Below are 14,464 nucleotides of genomic sequence, written 5' to 3'. Positions count from 1 at the left end.
CTCTGTTTTGTACTTCTCCACAACTTGATCCCTGACCTCTTTGGAGAGCTCCTTGGTCTTCATGGTGCCACTTTCTTGGTGGCCCTCCATGCTTAGTAGTGTTGCAGACCTTGCAGGCCTTTCAGAACAGGTGTATATATCCTGAGATCATGTGACAGATCATGTGACATTTAGATTGCACACAGGTGGACTTTATTTAACTAATTATGTGACTTTGAAAGTAATTGGTTGCACCAGATCTTATTTAGGGGCTTCAAAGCAAAGGGGTGAATAATATGCACACACCACTTTTCCGCTTTTTTGTGTGTATGTCTATTACATGAAATCCACATAAAAATTCATTTAAATCATAGGTTGTAATGCAACAAAATAGGAAAAACACCAAGGGTGATAAATACTTTTGCAAGGCACTGTAGCTCCGCAGGATTGAGGGAACTACGTTGAAACGCCTCAGTCTCCATAGCAGGTAAATGTAAAATGTACTGTGTTTTCAGTAAAGTTGAGGCTTCTACCTGTAATAGTACCTAAGTAATTGAAACTGCTGAACTTCTACCTGTTCACAATTGAGGGTCAGCTGTGGTAATAAAAACATACTTTTTTTATGAAGTCACTGAGGACCTCCTTTGCTTTCTCCACACAGGGATTTGCAATGTTTCATAATGTCTTTTTTTGTGTCTTATGTGAATTATGTATAACTCTTTAATGGAAGCTATTTGTTATTACATGTCTATTACGCATTTATTATCAATTTGTCATGCATCTTTATTTCTTACTTTATTCTATGTTTCCAGACACTATGCTGATGATCACCCATTTACCATGTCTACTACTAGTTTCCAAATATAGCTTCAATCTCTAGCTACAGTGCCTTCAGAAAGTATTCATACCCCTTGAGTTATTCAACATTTCTTGTTAGAGCCTGAATTAAAAATGTATTTAATATTTTTTTTCTCACCCATCTACACAGAATACCTACGATTTTTTGTTGTTGATATTTTTGCAATTTTCTTGAAAATGAATTACAGAAATATCTAATTTACATAAGTATTCACACCCCTGGGTGAATACTTTGTAGAAGCAGCGATTACAGCTGTGAATCTTTCTGGGTAAGAGTAGATTGTGCAACATTTGTCCATTATTCCTTTTTTAATTCTTCAAGCTCTTTCAATTTGGTTGTTTGTTCATTGCTAGACATCCGTTTTCAGGTCTTGCCAAAGTTTATGTAGACTGGGCTCCTGAATGGCGCTGCGGTCAAAGGCACTGCATCTCAGTGCAAGAGATTGAATCCAGGCTGTATCACACCTGGCCGTGCTTTGGAGTCCCATAGGGACGGGGTAGGCCGTCATTGTAAATAATAATTTGTTCTTAACTGATCTGCCTAGTAAAATAAAGGTTAAATACAAATAAAACATTTAACAAGTAGATTTAAGTCAAAATTGTAACTAGGCCATTCAGGAACATTCACAGTTGTCTTGGTAAGCATCTCCAGTGTAGATTTGGCCTTATGTTTTAGGTTATTGTTTTAGGTGAATTCATCTCCCAGTGTCTGGTGGAAAGCAGACCAAAGAAGGTTTTCCTCTAGGATTTTTCCTATGCTTAGCTCCATTACATTAATTTTTTTATCCTGAAAAACTCCCTACTCCCTAAGAATACCCATAACATGATGCAGCAACCACTATGCCTGAAAATATGGAGAGTAGTACTCAGTAATGTGTCGTATTGGATTTGCCCCAAGCATAAGTATTTTTATTCAGGACAAAAATGTAATTGTTTTGACAGATTTTTTGCAGTATTACTTTAGGATGCATGTTTAGTAATATTTTTATTCTGTTATTTAGGTTAGTATTGTGGAATAACTACAATATCGTTGATCCATCCTCAGTTTTCTCCTATCACAGCAATTAAACTCTGCAACTGTTTTAAAGTCACCATTGGCCTCATGGTAAAATCCCTGAGTGGTTTCCTTCCTCTCCGGCAACTGGGTTAGGAAGAACTCCTGTATCTTTGTTTGGAAAGGGTGTATTGATACACCACCCAAAGTGTTATTAAAAACTTGCTCAAAGGGATATTCAATGTATTTTTTTTTATCATCTATCTTCCAATAGGTGCCATTCTTTGTGAGGCATTGGAAAAACTCCATTGTCTTTGTGATTGAATCTCTGTTTGAAATTCCCTGCTCGACTGAGGGACCTTACAGATAATTGTTTGTGTGGGGTACAGAGATCATGTTAAACATGGTTATTGCACAGTGTGTCCAAGCAACTTATTGTGAGTTATTAAGCAAATCTTTACTCCTGAACTTATTTAGGCTTGACACAACAAAGGGGTTGAAAACTTATTGAATCAAGACATTTAATTACATTTTTTTTAATTAATTAGCACATATATATATATTTGACATTATGTGATATTGTGTGTAGGCCAGTTTTAAAAAATCTAAATTTCATCCATTTTAAGTTCAGGCTGTAACACAACAAAATCTGGAAAAGGTCAAGAGGTGTGAATACTTTCTGATGCCACTGATATCTCCAGGAGTGATAAGTACAATTGTTGTCTTCATCAGTTGTTGTCTAGTTCTGCCTTTTTGCTACTACTTCAATGACCTGAAAGCAAGTCAGTTAAGAACAAATTCTTATTTGCAATGACGGCCTACACTGGCCAAACCCGGGCCAATTGTGAGCCTCCCTACGGGACTCCCAATCATGGCCTGTTGTGATACAGCCTGGATTCGAGGGTGTCTGTAGTGACACCTCTAGCACTGAGATGCAGTGCCTAGGAACGCTGCACCACTCGGGAGCCCAATGTAGCAAGAGGGCAACATTTGATTAATGTCATAGTTTTCAACCTATATGATCTAGTACACAATAAAAGTATAATAAATAAAAACATTAAACAATATAAAAAAAATATATATATATATATTGTGAAAAGTAAAATAAAAAATGGGGGGGAAAGTATTTTCATACTTTATAATATGTCCATATGTAGTAATAAAATGTTTTAGGAACATCTACCCTAAATATTTCACCTTCTTTATTACTTTACCAAATTTATCATTACATTTGTACGTCAAAATCTGTGAACATCGGGATCGATTTGGCGGTTCCGGCTCGGGACGTGGACCCCACTCCATTAAAGTCATAGTTCCTCCCCTTCGCGTCCTGGGATAATCCACCCTCGCCGCCGACCATGGCCTAATAGTCCTCACCCAGAACCCCACAGAACTGAGGAGCAGCTCGTGACTGAGGGGCATCTCGGGACTGAGGGGCAGCTCGGGACTGAGGGGCAGCTCGGGACTGAGGGGCAGCTCGGGACTGGGGCAGCTCGGGACTGAGGTGCAGCTCGGGACTGAGGGGCAGCTCGGGACTGAGGGGCAGCCCGGAACTGAGGGGCAGCCCGGAACTGAGAGAAAGCCCAGCACTGAGAGGAAGCCCAGCACTGAGAGGAAGCCCAGTACTGAGAGGAAGCCCAGTACTGAGATGAAGCTCAGGCAGGTAGTAGGCTCCGGTAGATCCTGGCTGGCTGGCGGATCTGGAAGATTCTGGTTGACTAGCAGATCTGGAAGAGACTGGTTGACTGGCAGAGCTGGAAAAGACTGGTTGACTGGCAGATCTGGAAGAGACTGGTTGACTGGCAGATCTGAAAGAGACTGGTTGACTGGCAGATCTGGAAGAGACTGGTTGACTGGCAGATCTGGAAGAATCTGGTTGACTGGCAGATCTAGAAGATCATGGCTGACTGGCGGATCTAGCTGCTCTATGCAGACTGACCGCTCCTTGCAGACTGACAGCTCTGGCAGCTCCATGCAGGCTGACAGCTCTGACTGCTTCATACAGACTCACACTGAGTCTGAGGACGCCGTGGAGAACGTTCTGCTGCCTGCAACATCCTCTAGCATGACCGGTTTGGCGGTGGGTCAATCATGGTGTGGGGTGGCATTTCTTTGGAGGGCCGCACAGCCCTCCATGTGCTCGCCAGAGGTAGCCTGACTGCAATTAGGTACCAAGATGAGATCGTCTGACCCCTTGTGAGACCATATGCTGGTGTGGTTGGCCCTGGGTTCCTCCTAATGCAAGACAATGCTAGACCTTATGTGGCTGGAGTGTGTCAGCAGTTCCTGCAAGAGGAAGGCATTGATGCTATGGACTGGCCCGCCTGTTCCCCAGACCTGAATCCAATTGAGCACATCTGGGACATCATGTCTCGCTCCATCCACCAACGCCACGTTGCACCACAGACTGTCCAGGAGTTGGCGGATGCTTTAGTCCAGGTCTGGGAGGAGATCCCTCAGGAGACCATCCGCCACCTCAGCAGGAGCATGCCCAGGCGTTGTAGGGAGGTCATACAGGCACGTGGAGGCCACACACACTACTGAGCCTCATTTTGACTTGTTTTAAGGACATTACATCAAAGTTGGATCAGCCTGTAGTGTGGTTTTCCACTTTAATTTTGAGTGTGACTCCAAATCCAGACCTCCATGGGTTGATAAATTTGAATTCCATTGATAATTTTTGTTTGATTTTGTTGTCAGCACATTCAACTATGTAAATTATAAAGTATTTAATAAGAATATTTCATTCATGCAGATCTAGGATGTGTTATTTTAGTGTTCCCAGTGTATATACACACACACATAGATATATAAGGAATAATGGACAGTTGACATGAGACTGCTAAGTTACATGGTTGAAGAGATAATTATATTTTAAAGTCTCATATATTTATATTAATCGTGTAACTGCTTTATGGGAAAACCAAAGGGTGTGCAATGTGTGTCCGTAACCTTTGAACAAAAAAAGTTGGCTTAAGGTGCCTAGGTCATGTGATCAAAGATTTATTAAAATTCTAAGTACAAAATGTAACTAATGAAGTAAGATAAAATACCATTAAACCATTTCTCAGCAAACCAAAGGGTGTGTGATATGTGTCTCTATCCTGTGAATAGGCTGCATCACATCCGGCCTTGATTGGGAGTCCCATAGGGTGGCGCACAATTGGCCCAGCATCGTCCGGGTTTGGCATATAATTGTAAAATAAGAATTTGTTCTTAACTGGCTTGCCTTGTTAAATAAAGGTTAATCAAAAAATATATATAATAATATTCCAAAGTTGGTTTGAGGTGTCTAGGTCACATGGTCAAAGAGCTATTGAACTTTAAATTATTTATAAATTCAACTTGCCTCTCTGTGTCAGGAATAATGGACCGTTGAAATGAGGTTGCTAAGTCACATTTTACATTTGAATATTGTGATTATGCAGTTTGTTGATGATCCCTAACTAGTTACGTTGACTGCATCAGGCTGCCTTTTAAGTTACCATGTAATTATGAAACGGGTTGGAATCGGAAAAATAAGACCTGTGTAACGCTGTACACTTTTTACCGCCATAAAGAGCCTAATTTAAGGTATGTAAGCACAAATCGTTCGTGAGCTATTGAAGTTTGAAGGTCTGAATGTCTGTCGAATCTCAAACTACCATGGTTCATTACTGTACCTTATCATTTGATTAGCTAGGAAGACATGTGAATCGCTTTGCTAGCTAGTTAGCTATGCTGAACTTGAACGACTGTCTTATTTGCACGTCTTATTTGTCAAATTGGTGAGCAGGCAAGTTCCCATTCAGATGTCATTATCTATTAGTCCAATTTTGACGGCCAACTACAAGCTGTTCCCTCGTTTTATTTTTAGCTTATCTTGCTCTAGCTCAGTGATTCCCAAATGTTTTATAGTCCCGTACCACCTCAAACATTCAACCTCCAGCTGCGTACCCCCTCTAGCACCAGGGTCAACCACTCTCAAATGTAGTTTTTTTGCCATCATTGTCAGCCTGCAACACACACACACAATAGATACATTTATTAAACATACGAATGTGTGTGAGTTTGTCACAACCCAGCTCGTGGGAAGTGACAAAGCTCTTATACGACCAGGGCACAAATAATAATAATCAATGATGTTGCTCTTAATTTACATATAAAACTTTATTTGTTAATTGAAAATTATGAATGACTCACCATAGGTTAATGAGAAGGGTGTGCTTGAAAGGATGCACATAACTCTGCAATGTTGGGTTGTATTGGAGAGAGTCTGTTATAAATAATTTCCCACACAGTCTGTGCCTGTATTTAGTTTTCATGCTAGTGAGGGCCAAGAATCCACTCTCACATAGGTATGTGGTTGCAAAGCGCATCAGTGTCTTAACAGTGGATTTACCAAGGCAGGATACTCTGTGTGCAGCCCAATCCAGAAATCTGTCAGTGGCTTCTGATTAAATTCAATTTTCACAGAACCGCTTGTTGCAATTTCGATGAGGCTCTCTTGTTAAGATATCGGTCAGTGGACTGGAGGCAGGGCATGAAAGGGATAACGAATCCAGTTGTTTGTGTCATTCTTTTCGGGAAAGTACCTGCGTAATTGCGCACCCAACTCACTCAGGTGCTTCGCTATATCACATTTGACATGGTCTGTAAGTTTCAGTTCATTTGCACACAAAAAAATCATACAATGATGGAATGACCTGTGTGTTGTTTTTGTTAATGCAGACAGAGTAGAGCTCCAACTTCTTAATCATAGCCTCAATTTTGTCCCGCACATTGAATATAGTTGCGGGGGGTCCCTAGAGTCCTAGCTTCAGATAATTCAGGTAGGCCAGTCGTGTGAGAAACTAGTCATCATGCAATCGATCAGACAAGTGAAAATGATGGTCAGTAAAGAAAACGTGTCAGTACTTTGCCCCTTGATAACCAGCGCATTTCTTATGTTGTAAAAGTGTTACATGGTCGCTGCCCATATTATTGCATAGTGCAGAAAATACACAAGTTCAGGGGCTTTTCTTTAACAACTGTAGTGTAGTGTCCACAACGTCTTTCAAGATGTCAGGCAGTCCTTAGGCAGCAAGAGCCTCTCGGTGGATGCTGCAGTGTACCCAAGTTGTCGGGAGCAACTGCTTGCACGCATGTTACAACTCCCCCTAAACATAAAGGACATATACCAGGAGCTGTGCCGAGCCCGCCACGTCTGTTGACTCATCCAACTGTAACGCATAGAATTCACTGGCTTGTATGCAAAGCAGTAATTGTTTCAAAACATCTCCTGCCATGTCACTGATGCGTTGTGAAACAGTGTTGTTTGAAGGCATTGTCTGTATAGTTTTTGGGGCCTTTTCCCCCAGCATTGTCCCAGCCGTATCTGCGGCAGAATTAAGTCCTACACAATAGTATGGGCTTGTCCAAGCCACTCTGTAGCTCACCATATAAGACGCTTCTAGCTCCTTATTAATGGTATCTGTTGCTTTTATACATGTCTTACTACTCGAAAGTCGTCTAAATTTTCGCTCAAAAACTGCCTTTGCTTATTTTTCAAATGGCCATGTTTTGTTTCGAAATGTCTTCGTAAGAGTGAAGGTTTCATGCACATATAACACACTCTTGCTGAGGAAAGGCACTACTCCCAAAATATGTGAACCCCAAATCAATGTAGTTCTTATCATATTTCCGCCTCTTCGATGGTCCAACGTCCCTGTCTGTTGTAAGGTCTTTTCCCAGGTAAGGGGGCAGTAGCTCTTCGGCTGCATCAGAGCCAACTGTCAGTTTCCATGCTAGCTGGACTAACAACAAATTTAGAATTACTGATGCTAGCATTGGATGTGCTCGTGGAAGCAGAACAACTTGTGTCGTCGACAGATGCGGGTGTAGTACTGCTGGTAGTAGCAGTACTACCAGTAGAGGTGGTATGTGTCTCTATGGACGCGGGCCTTACTTTTTTTAACCATTTATTCCTTTTGCTGAAATAATTGATGAGCAGCTGCTACGTTTGGCTTCATACAGACCATTAGTGGAATTCAAATTTTATTAGTCACATGCGCCAAATACAACAGTACAGTGAAATGCTTACTTACGAGCCCCTAACCAACAATGCAATTTTAAAAGATACAGATAGGAATAAGAAATTAAAGGAACAAGTTAATTAAAAAGCAGCAGTAAAATAACAATAGCGAGACTATATACAGGGGGGGGTACCGGTAAAGGATCAATGTGTGGTGGCACCGGTTAGTTCAGGTAATATGTACATGAAGGTAGTCATTAAAGTGATAATGCATGAATGATAACAGAGAGTAGCAGCAGTGTAAAAGGGGGGAGCAATGCAAATAGTCTGGGTAGCAATTAGGTGTTCAGGAGTCTTATGGCTTGGGGGTAGAAGCTGTTTAGAAGCCTCTTGGACCTAGACTTGGCGCTCCGGTACCTCTTGCCATGCGGTAGCAGAGAGAACAGTCTGACTAGGGTGGCGGAGTCTTTGACAAATTTTAGGGTCTGACACCGCCTGGTATAGAGGTCCTGGATGGCAGGGAGCTTCGCCCTAGTGATGTACTGGGCCGTTCGCAATACCCTCTGTAGTGCCTTGCGGTCAGAGGGTGAGCAGTTGCCATACCAGGCAGTGATTCAACCAGTCAGGAAGCTCTCGAAGGTGCAGCTGTAGAACCTTTTGAGGATCTGAGGACACATGCCAAATATTTTCAGTCTACTGAGGGGGAATAGGTTTTGTCGTGCCCTCTTCATGACTGTCTTGGTGTTATTGGACCATGTTTGTTTGTTTGTTTGTTTGTTGGTGATGTGGACACCAAGGAACTTGAAGCTCTCAACCTGCTCCACTGCAGCCCCTTCGATGAGAATGGGGGTGTGCTCGGTCCTCTTTCCAGTAGTCCACAATCATCTCCTTTTTCTTGATCACGTTGAGGGAGAGGTTGTTGTCCTGGCACCACATGGCCAGGTCTCTGACCTCCTCCCTAAAGGCTGTCTCGTCGTTGTCGGTGATCAGGCCTACGACTGTTGTGTCATCGGCAAACTTAATGATGGTGTTGGAGTCGTACCTGGCCGTGCACCCCTGAGGGTGCGTGTGGTGGATATGTTGTTACCTACACTTACCACCTGGGGGCAGCCTGTCAGGAAGTCCAGGGCTCAGTCGCAGAGGGAGGTGTTTAGTCCCAGGGTCCTTAGCTTATTGATGAGCTTTGAGGGCACTATGGTGTTGAATGCTGAGCTGTCGTCAATGAATAGCATTCTCACATAGGTGTTCCTTTTGTCCAGGTGGGAATGGGCAGTGTAGAGTGCAATCAAGATTGCATCATCTGTCGATCTGTTGTGGCTGTATGCAAATTGGAATGGGTCTAGGGTTTCTGGGACAATGGTGTTGATGTGAGCCATGACCAGCCTTTCAAAACACTTCATGACTGCAGACGTGAGTGCTACGGGTCGGTAGTCATTTAGGCAGGTTACCTTTGTGTTCTTGGACACAGGCACCATTATGGTCTGCTTAAAACATGTTGGTATTACAGACTTGGACAGGGAGAGGTTGAAAATGTCAGTGAAGACACTTGCCAGTTGGTCAGCGCATGCTCACAGTACACGTCCTGGTAATCCGTCTGGCCCTGCGGCCTTGTAAATGAATGTTGACCTGTTTAAAGGTCTTACTTATATCGGCTGCGGAGACCGTGATCACAGTCTTCCAGAACAGCTGGCGCTCTCGTGCATGTGTCAGTGCCATTTGCCTCTAAACAGTTCAGCTTGTCCGGTAGACTCGTGTCAGCTCTCAGCTGTGCTTCCCTTTGTAGTCTGTAATGGTTTGCAAGTCCTGCCACATCTGAAGAGCGTCAGAACCGGTGTAGTACGATTTGATCTTAGTCCTGTATTGATGCTTTGCCTGTTTGATGGTTCGTCGGAGGGCATAGTGGGATGTCTTATAAGCTTGCGGGATAGAGTCCCGCTCCTTGAAAGCGGCAGCTCTAGCCTTTAGCTCAGTGCGGATGTTGCCTGTAATCCATGGCTTCTGGTTGGGGTATACGGTCACTGTGGGGTCGACGTCATCAATGCACTTTTTGATGAAGCCAAAGACTGATGTGGTGTTCTCCTCAATGCCTTCGGATGAATCCCGGAACATATTCCAGTCTGTGCTAGTAAAACAGTCCTGTAGTTTAGCATCTGCTTCGTCTGACCACTTTTTTATTGATCTCGTCACTGGTGCTTCCTGCTTTAATTTTTGCTTGGAAGCAGGAATCAGGAGGATAGAATTATGGTCAGATTTGCCAAATGAAGGGTGAGGGACAGCTTGTAGGCGTCTCTGTGTTATGGAGTAAAGGTGGTCCAGAGTTTTTTTTTTCTTCTCCTTCTAGTTGCACATGTAACATGCTGATAGAAATTTGGTAAAATGGATATGTTTCCCTGCATTGAAGTCCCCGGCTACTAGGAGCCGCCTCTGGGTGAGCGTTTTCTTGTTTGCTTATGGCGGATTACAGCTCATTCAATGCGTTCTGACTGTGATGGTATGTAAACAGCTACGGAAATCGGTAATTTAAAAAATATATAAATATATTATATATTATTATATATTTTTTACACAGTCTGGGCACTGATGGAGGGATTATGTGTTCCTGGTGTAACTCGGCAGTTGTTGTTGGTTGTTGCCATGTTCGGTTGTACCGATCCTGTGCAGGTGTTGTTACACGTGGTTTGCCACTGCGAGGACGATCAGCTGTCCGTCCTGTCTCCCTGGAGCTCTGTCTTAGGCGTCTCAGTACAGACATGGCAATTTATTGACCTGGCCACATCTCCAGTCCTCATGCCTCCTTGCAGCATGCCTAAGGCACGTTCACACAGATGAGCAGGGACCCTGGGCATCTTTCTTTTGGTGTTTTTCAGAGTCCATAGACAGGCCTCTTTAGTGTCCTAAGTTTTCATAACTGTGGCCTTCATTGTTCTTTTATTTTTTTAATTTTACCTTTATTTAACTAGGCAAGTCAGTTAAGAATACTGACTCACTGTTCCTAGGCCGTCAACTTGCCTGTTCAGGGGCAGAACGACAGATTTGTACCTTGTCAGCTCGGGGGTTTGAACTTGCAACCTTCCGGTTACTAGACCAACGCTCTAACCACTAGGCTACCCTGCCGCCCCAATGTTTATGGGTCATTGAAGAAGCATGGGAAATAGTGTTTAAACCCTTTACAATGAGGATCTGTGAAGTTAATTCGTAAAAATCAAAATATCGTTGAAAGACAGGGTCCTGAAAAAGGATGTTTCTTTTTTTGCTGAGTTATATATAATTCATTGGTACATCCATTTTTGACGTTGAAATCTCATATTGCGTCTTTAAATATTTTTTTTTGTTTGCACACTGCTTTCTGACCCTTGACATCAAAATATTTATATTTGTGTTTATTGTACAGGAAAACTGAAAGGTGGTATTGCTATTTGTGTTCTGCAGCTTTCTTCAGAGAGACCCTCATCAGCCCCTCATAACCATGACAAAGAAGAATTTGATGAAGATATTTCTTGGTTTGACTCTGTTCACCATGGGATGTATCATTTTTATTACTCAGAAATGGTCTGTAGAGCAATTGTTTAGGAGGAAGGACTGGGAAATGGACACCTGCTTTCCAAATTTGAGCACTGACCCCTTCATCCCGATCCAAGGGTCCAAAACATTTGTGCTGAATGCTTTCTTTGAGCACCGGACCCATAACATGAGCCTTCGTCTCATCTCCATCGTGTGGCGACCAGAAAAGACCATCCATCACTGCTTACTCTGCTGCCAAGACCGTCTGTTCACCTCTTTGGCCAAGCGGACTATCCACAATTCCCACTTCGGGTTCCCTTACGGCACGGGGGACTTCCTGTGTGACATCCCGGAGGACTGTGAGCCCACACACGCTGGCTTGGTGTCTGAGGACTTTGATCCTGAGCACGTCACCTTTGTCCCAATCTTGAACAGGGTACCAAGGGAGTCCAGCTTTCCTGTCAACTTCACTGTGTGCCTCTCTACCATGTTCGGGGGGTACAACAACGTGCTGCAGTTTGTGCAGGCCATGGAGATGTATCGCCTGCTGGGGGCCCAGAGGGTGGTGGTCTATAAGACCAACTGCAGCCGTGACATGGAGGAGGTACTGTATTACTATAAAGACGAAGTTGGTCTGGTGGAAGTAGTTCCCTGGCCAATTGACACCCACATCAAGGTGTCCTCCAGCTGGCTTGCCATCAAGTCGCCCGGTGACCTGCACTACTATGGCCAGATCCCTGCGCTCAACGACTGTCTGTACAGGAACATGTACCAGACTAAGTATCTCCTCCTCCATGACCCTGATGAGATCATCCTCCCCGTGGACAACAACACCTGGGGGGAGCTCCTGAGCACTCTGGAGATCAAATACGGCAACAAGGCCAACTTCTACTTTGAAAACAATGTTTTCCCAATCGAGAAGACTGACAAAAGCAGCAGATTCAACTTGTCAGAGTGGGCCACCATTCCTGGCATTAACTTCCTTCTGCATGTCCTGCGAGAACCCATTCTCAAATCCCACTACAAAACGGGGAAGCTGATCATCAACCCCAGGACTGTGTTTGAGATCTCAGTGCATGGCGTGAAGAGGCAGAACAGCCGGACAGTAGAAGTGTCTTCCCATCTCGGCAGGCTATATCATATCCGCCGGCGGAAGAACGCCAAGCTGAAAAGCAGAGACTTTGTCAGGGATGAGGGACTGTTGAGGTTCGCCCCACAAATGATCAGAAAGGTAGCACACTCCCTCAGAAAAATGAACCTGCCCTCCCAGAAACAGTAAACTCTCTCGTCTAGTGTCTCTACATCTAATCATGGTTTCTCTTCAGTTCTTCATTTAGGTGTTTAAAGCTGATTCATTGCATGATATCTGATTGCTAAATCATAAACCTCACTGTGCAACGTGACTGGCAGCAATTAGACTTTTCTTAAGATATCCCATTCACCATAGCCCAAAGTACCGTCATTGGTTGTGCCTCTTATCAGGAAATAAATATAATGCTGTTGTGAGAAAAGGAAAATTGTCTAATCCAGTCATGAATCTGCACAATAGAGATTTACAGACGCCACATTCGTCAGAGGTGCTGAATTATTTGATGTTGTTGAATGGAAAAAGTTCAGACACCTGCTGTGACTTACCTTACTCAACATTTTTGAAGTGATGCTTAGTCTGACTTGATGATAAACTCGTATGTACTGCATAAGATACTGGAAGTCATTTTTACCAAGCACTGTATGTATTCGATTATTCAGCTTGTTTTAAGAAAATTGGTCTTGAGTTGTCTAATTTAGATGTTAGATCGAATTCTAGGTACTTCATGTGAAACTAGCACAGCTATGCAATCAACAAGTTATCATGTAATGCCGTCAATTTTGATGATATTTAAATCAGGATTGTTTCTCTTGTTTTTTAAGAACCAGACCCAAGGAAATCCCTCACTTTTGCTTGCAGATATTGCATATTCTTCACCTCTGACATTGGTCCCAACTCTCGCTCATTGGAAAAAAATAGGGTATTGTGACCCGTCTAGCATTCTGACAACATTCAAACATTTGATTATGTTTTATCAAAGACTTTCATAAATTTCTGAAATTCACCATTGAGGACCGTCATACACAAACAGTGCATTTGGAAAGTATTCAGACCCCTTCACTTTTTCCACATTTTATGTTACAGCCTTATTCTAAAATGGATTAAATCGTTTTCTTCCCCTTATCAATCAACACAGAATACCCCATAATGACAAAGCAAAAACTGTTTTTTTTTGTCTTGTTGGAAGGACAAACCTTCGCCCCAGTCTGGGGTCCCGAGCAGGTTTTCATGAAGGATCTCTTTGTACTTTGCTCAGTTAATCTTTCCCCCAATCCTGACAAGTCTCCCAGTCCCTGCTGCTGAAAAACATCCCCACGGCATGATGCTGCCAACATCATGCTTCACGTTGGGATGGTGCAAGGTTTCCTCCAGACGTGATGCTTGGCATTCAGGCCAAAAAGTTCAATCTTGGTTTCATCAGACCAGAGAATCTTGTTTCTCATGGTATGAGGGTCCTTCAGGTGGCATTGGGCATACTCCAAAAGTGCTATCATGTGCCTTTTACTGAGGAGTGGCTTCCCTCTGGCCATTTTACCATAAAGCACTGATTGGTGGAGTGCTGCAGAGATGGTTGTCTTTCTGGAAGGTTCTCCCATGTCCCCAGAGGAACTCTGGAGCTCTGTCAAAGTGACCATTAGGTTCTTGGTGACCTCCCTTCTCCCCCAATTGCTCAGTTTGGCCGGGCGGACAGCTCTAGGAAGAGTCTTGGTAGTTCCAAACTTCTTCCATGTAAGAATGACGGAGGCCACTGTGTTCTTGGGGACCTTCAATGCTGCTGAAACAAGCCTGTCTCGGAGTGCTACGGACAATTCCTTCGACCTCATGGCTTGGTTTTTGCTCTGACATGCACTGTCAACTGTGGGACATTATATAGACAGGTGTGAGCCTTTCCAAATCATTTACCACAGGTGGACTCCAAGTTGTGGAAACATCTCAAGGATGATAAATGGAAACAGGATGCACCTGAGCTCAATTTTGAGTCTCATAGCAAAGGGTCTGAATACTTATGTAATACTTCTGTTCTTTATTTGTAAAAAATATATATATTCTA

General features: G+C 43.2%; 1 protein-coding gene across 1 annotated transcript; it reads left to right on the top strand.

Annotated features, from left to right (window-relative positions):
- Window positions 1–4,995: 4,995 nt before the first annotated feature.
- On the top strand, window positions 4,996–12,841 carry LOC118385514 (uncharacterized). Its single transcript, XM_035772721.2, has 2 exons — window positions 4,996–5,404; window positions 11,253–12,841. The coding sequence occupies exon 2, from the start codon at window positions 11,290–11,292 to the stop codon at window positions 12,601–12,603; it is 1,314 nt and encodes a 437-aa protein (XP_035628614.1). The 5' UTR covers window positions 4,996–5,404; window positions 11,253–11,289; the 3' UTR covers window positions 12,604–12,841.
- Window positions 12,842–14,464: the final 1,623 nt, after the last annotated feature.

Source organism: Oncorhynchus keta, chromosome 1 (assembly GCF_023373465.1).
Source record: "Oncorhynchus keta strain PuntledgeMale-10-30-2019 chromosome 1, Oket_V2, whole genome shotgun sequence".
Lineage (NCBI taxonomy): Eukaryota > Metazoa > Chordata > Actinopteri > Salmoniformes > Salmonidae > Oncorhynchus > Oncorhynchus keta.
This window is presented reverse-complemented; position numbering and strand designations above follow the sequence as displayed.

Coding starts and splice junctions, on each gene's coding strand:
- LOC118385514 (XM_035772721.2), top strand. CDS start 11,290: ATGACAAAGAAGAATTTGATGAAGATATTTCTTGGTTTGACTCTGTTC.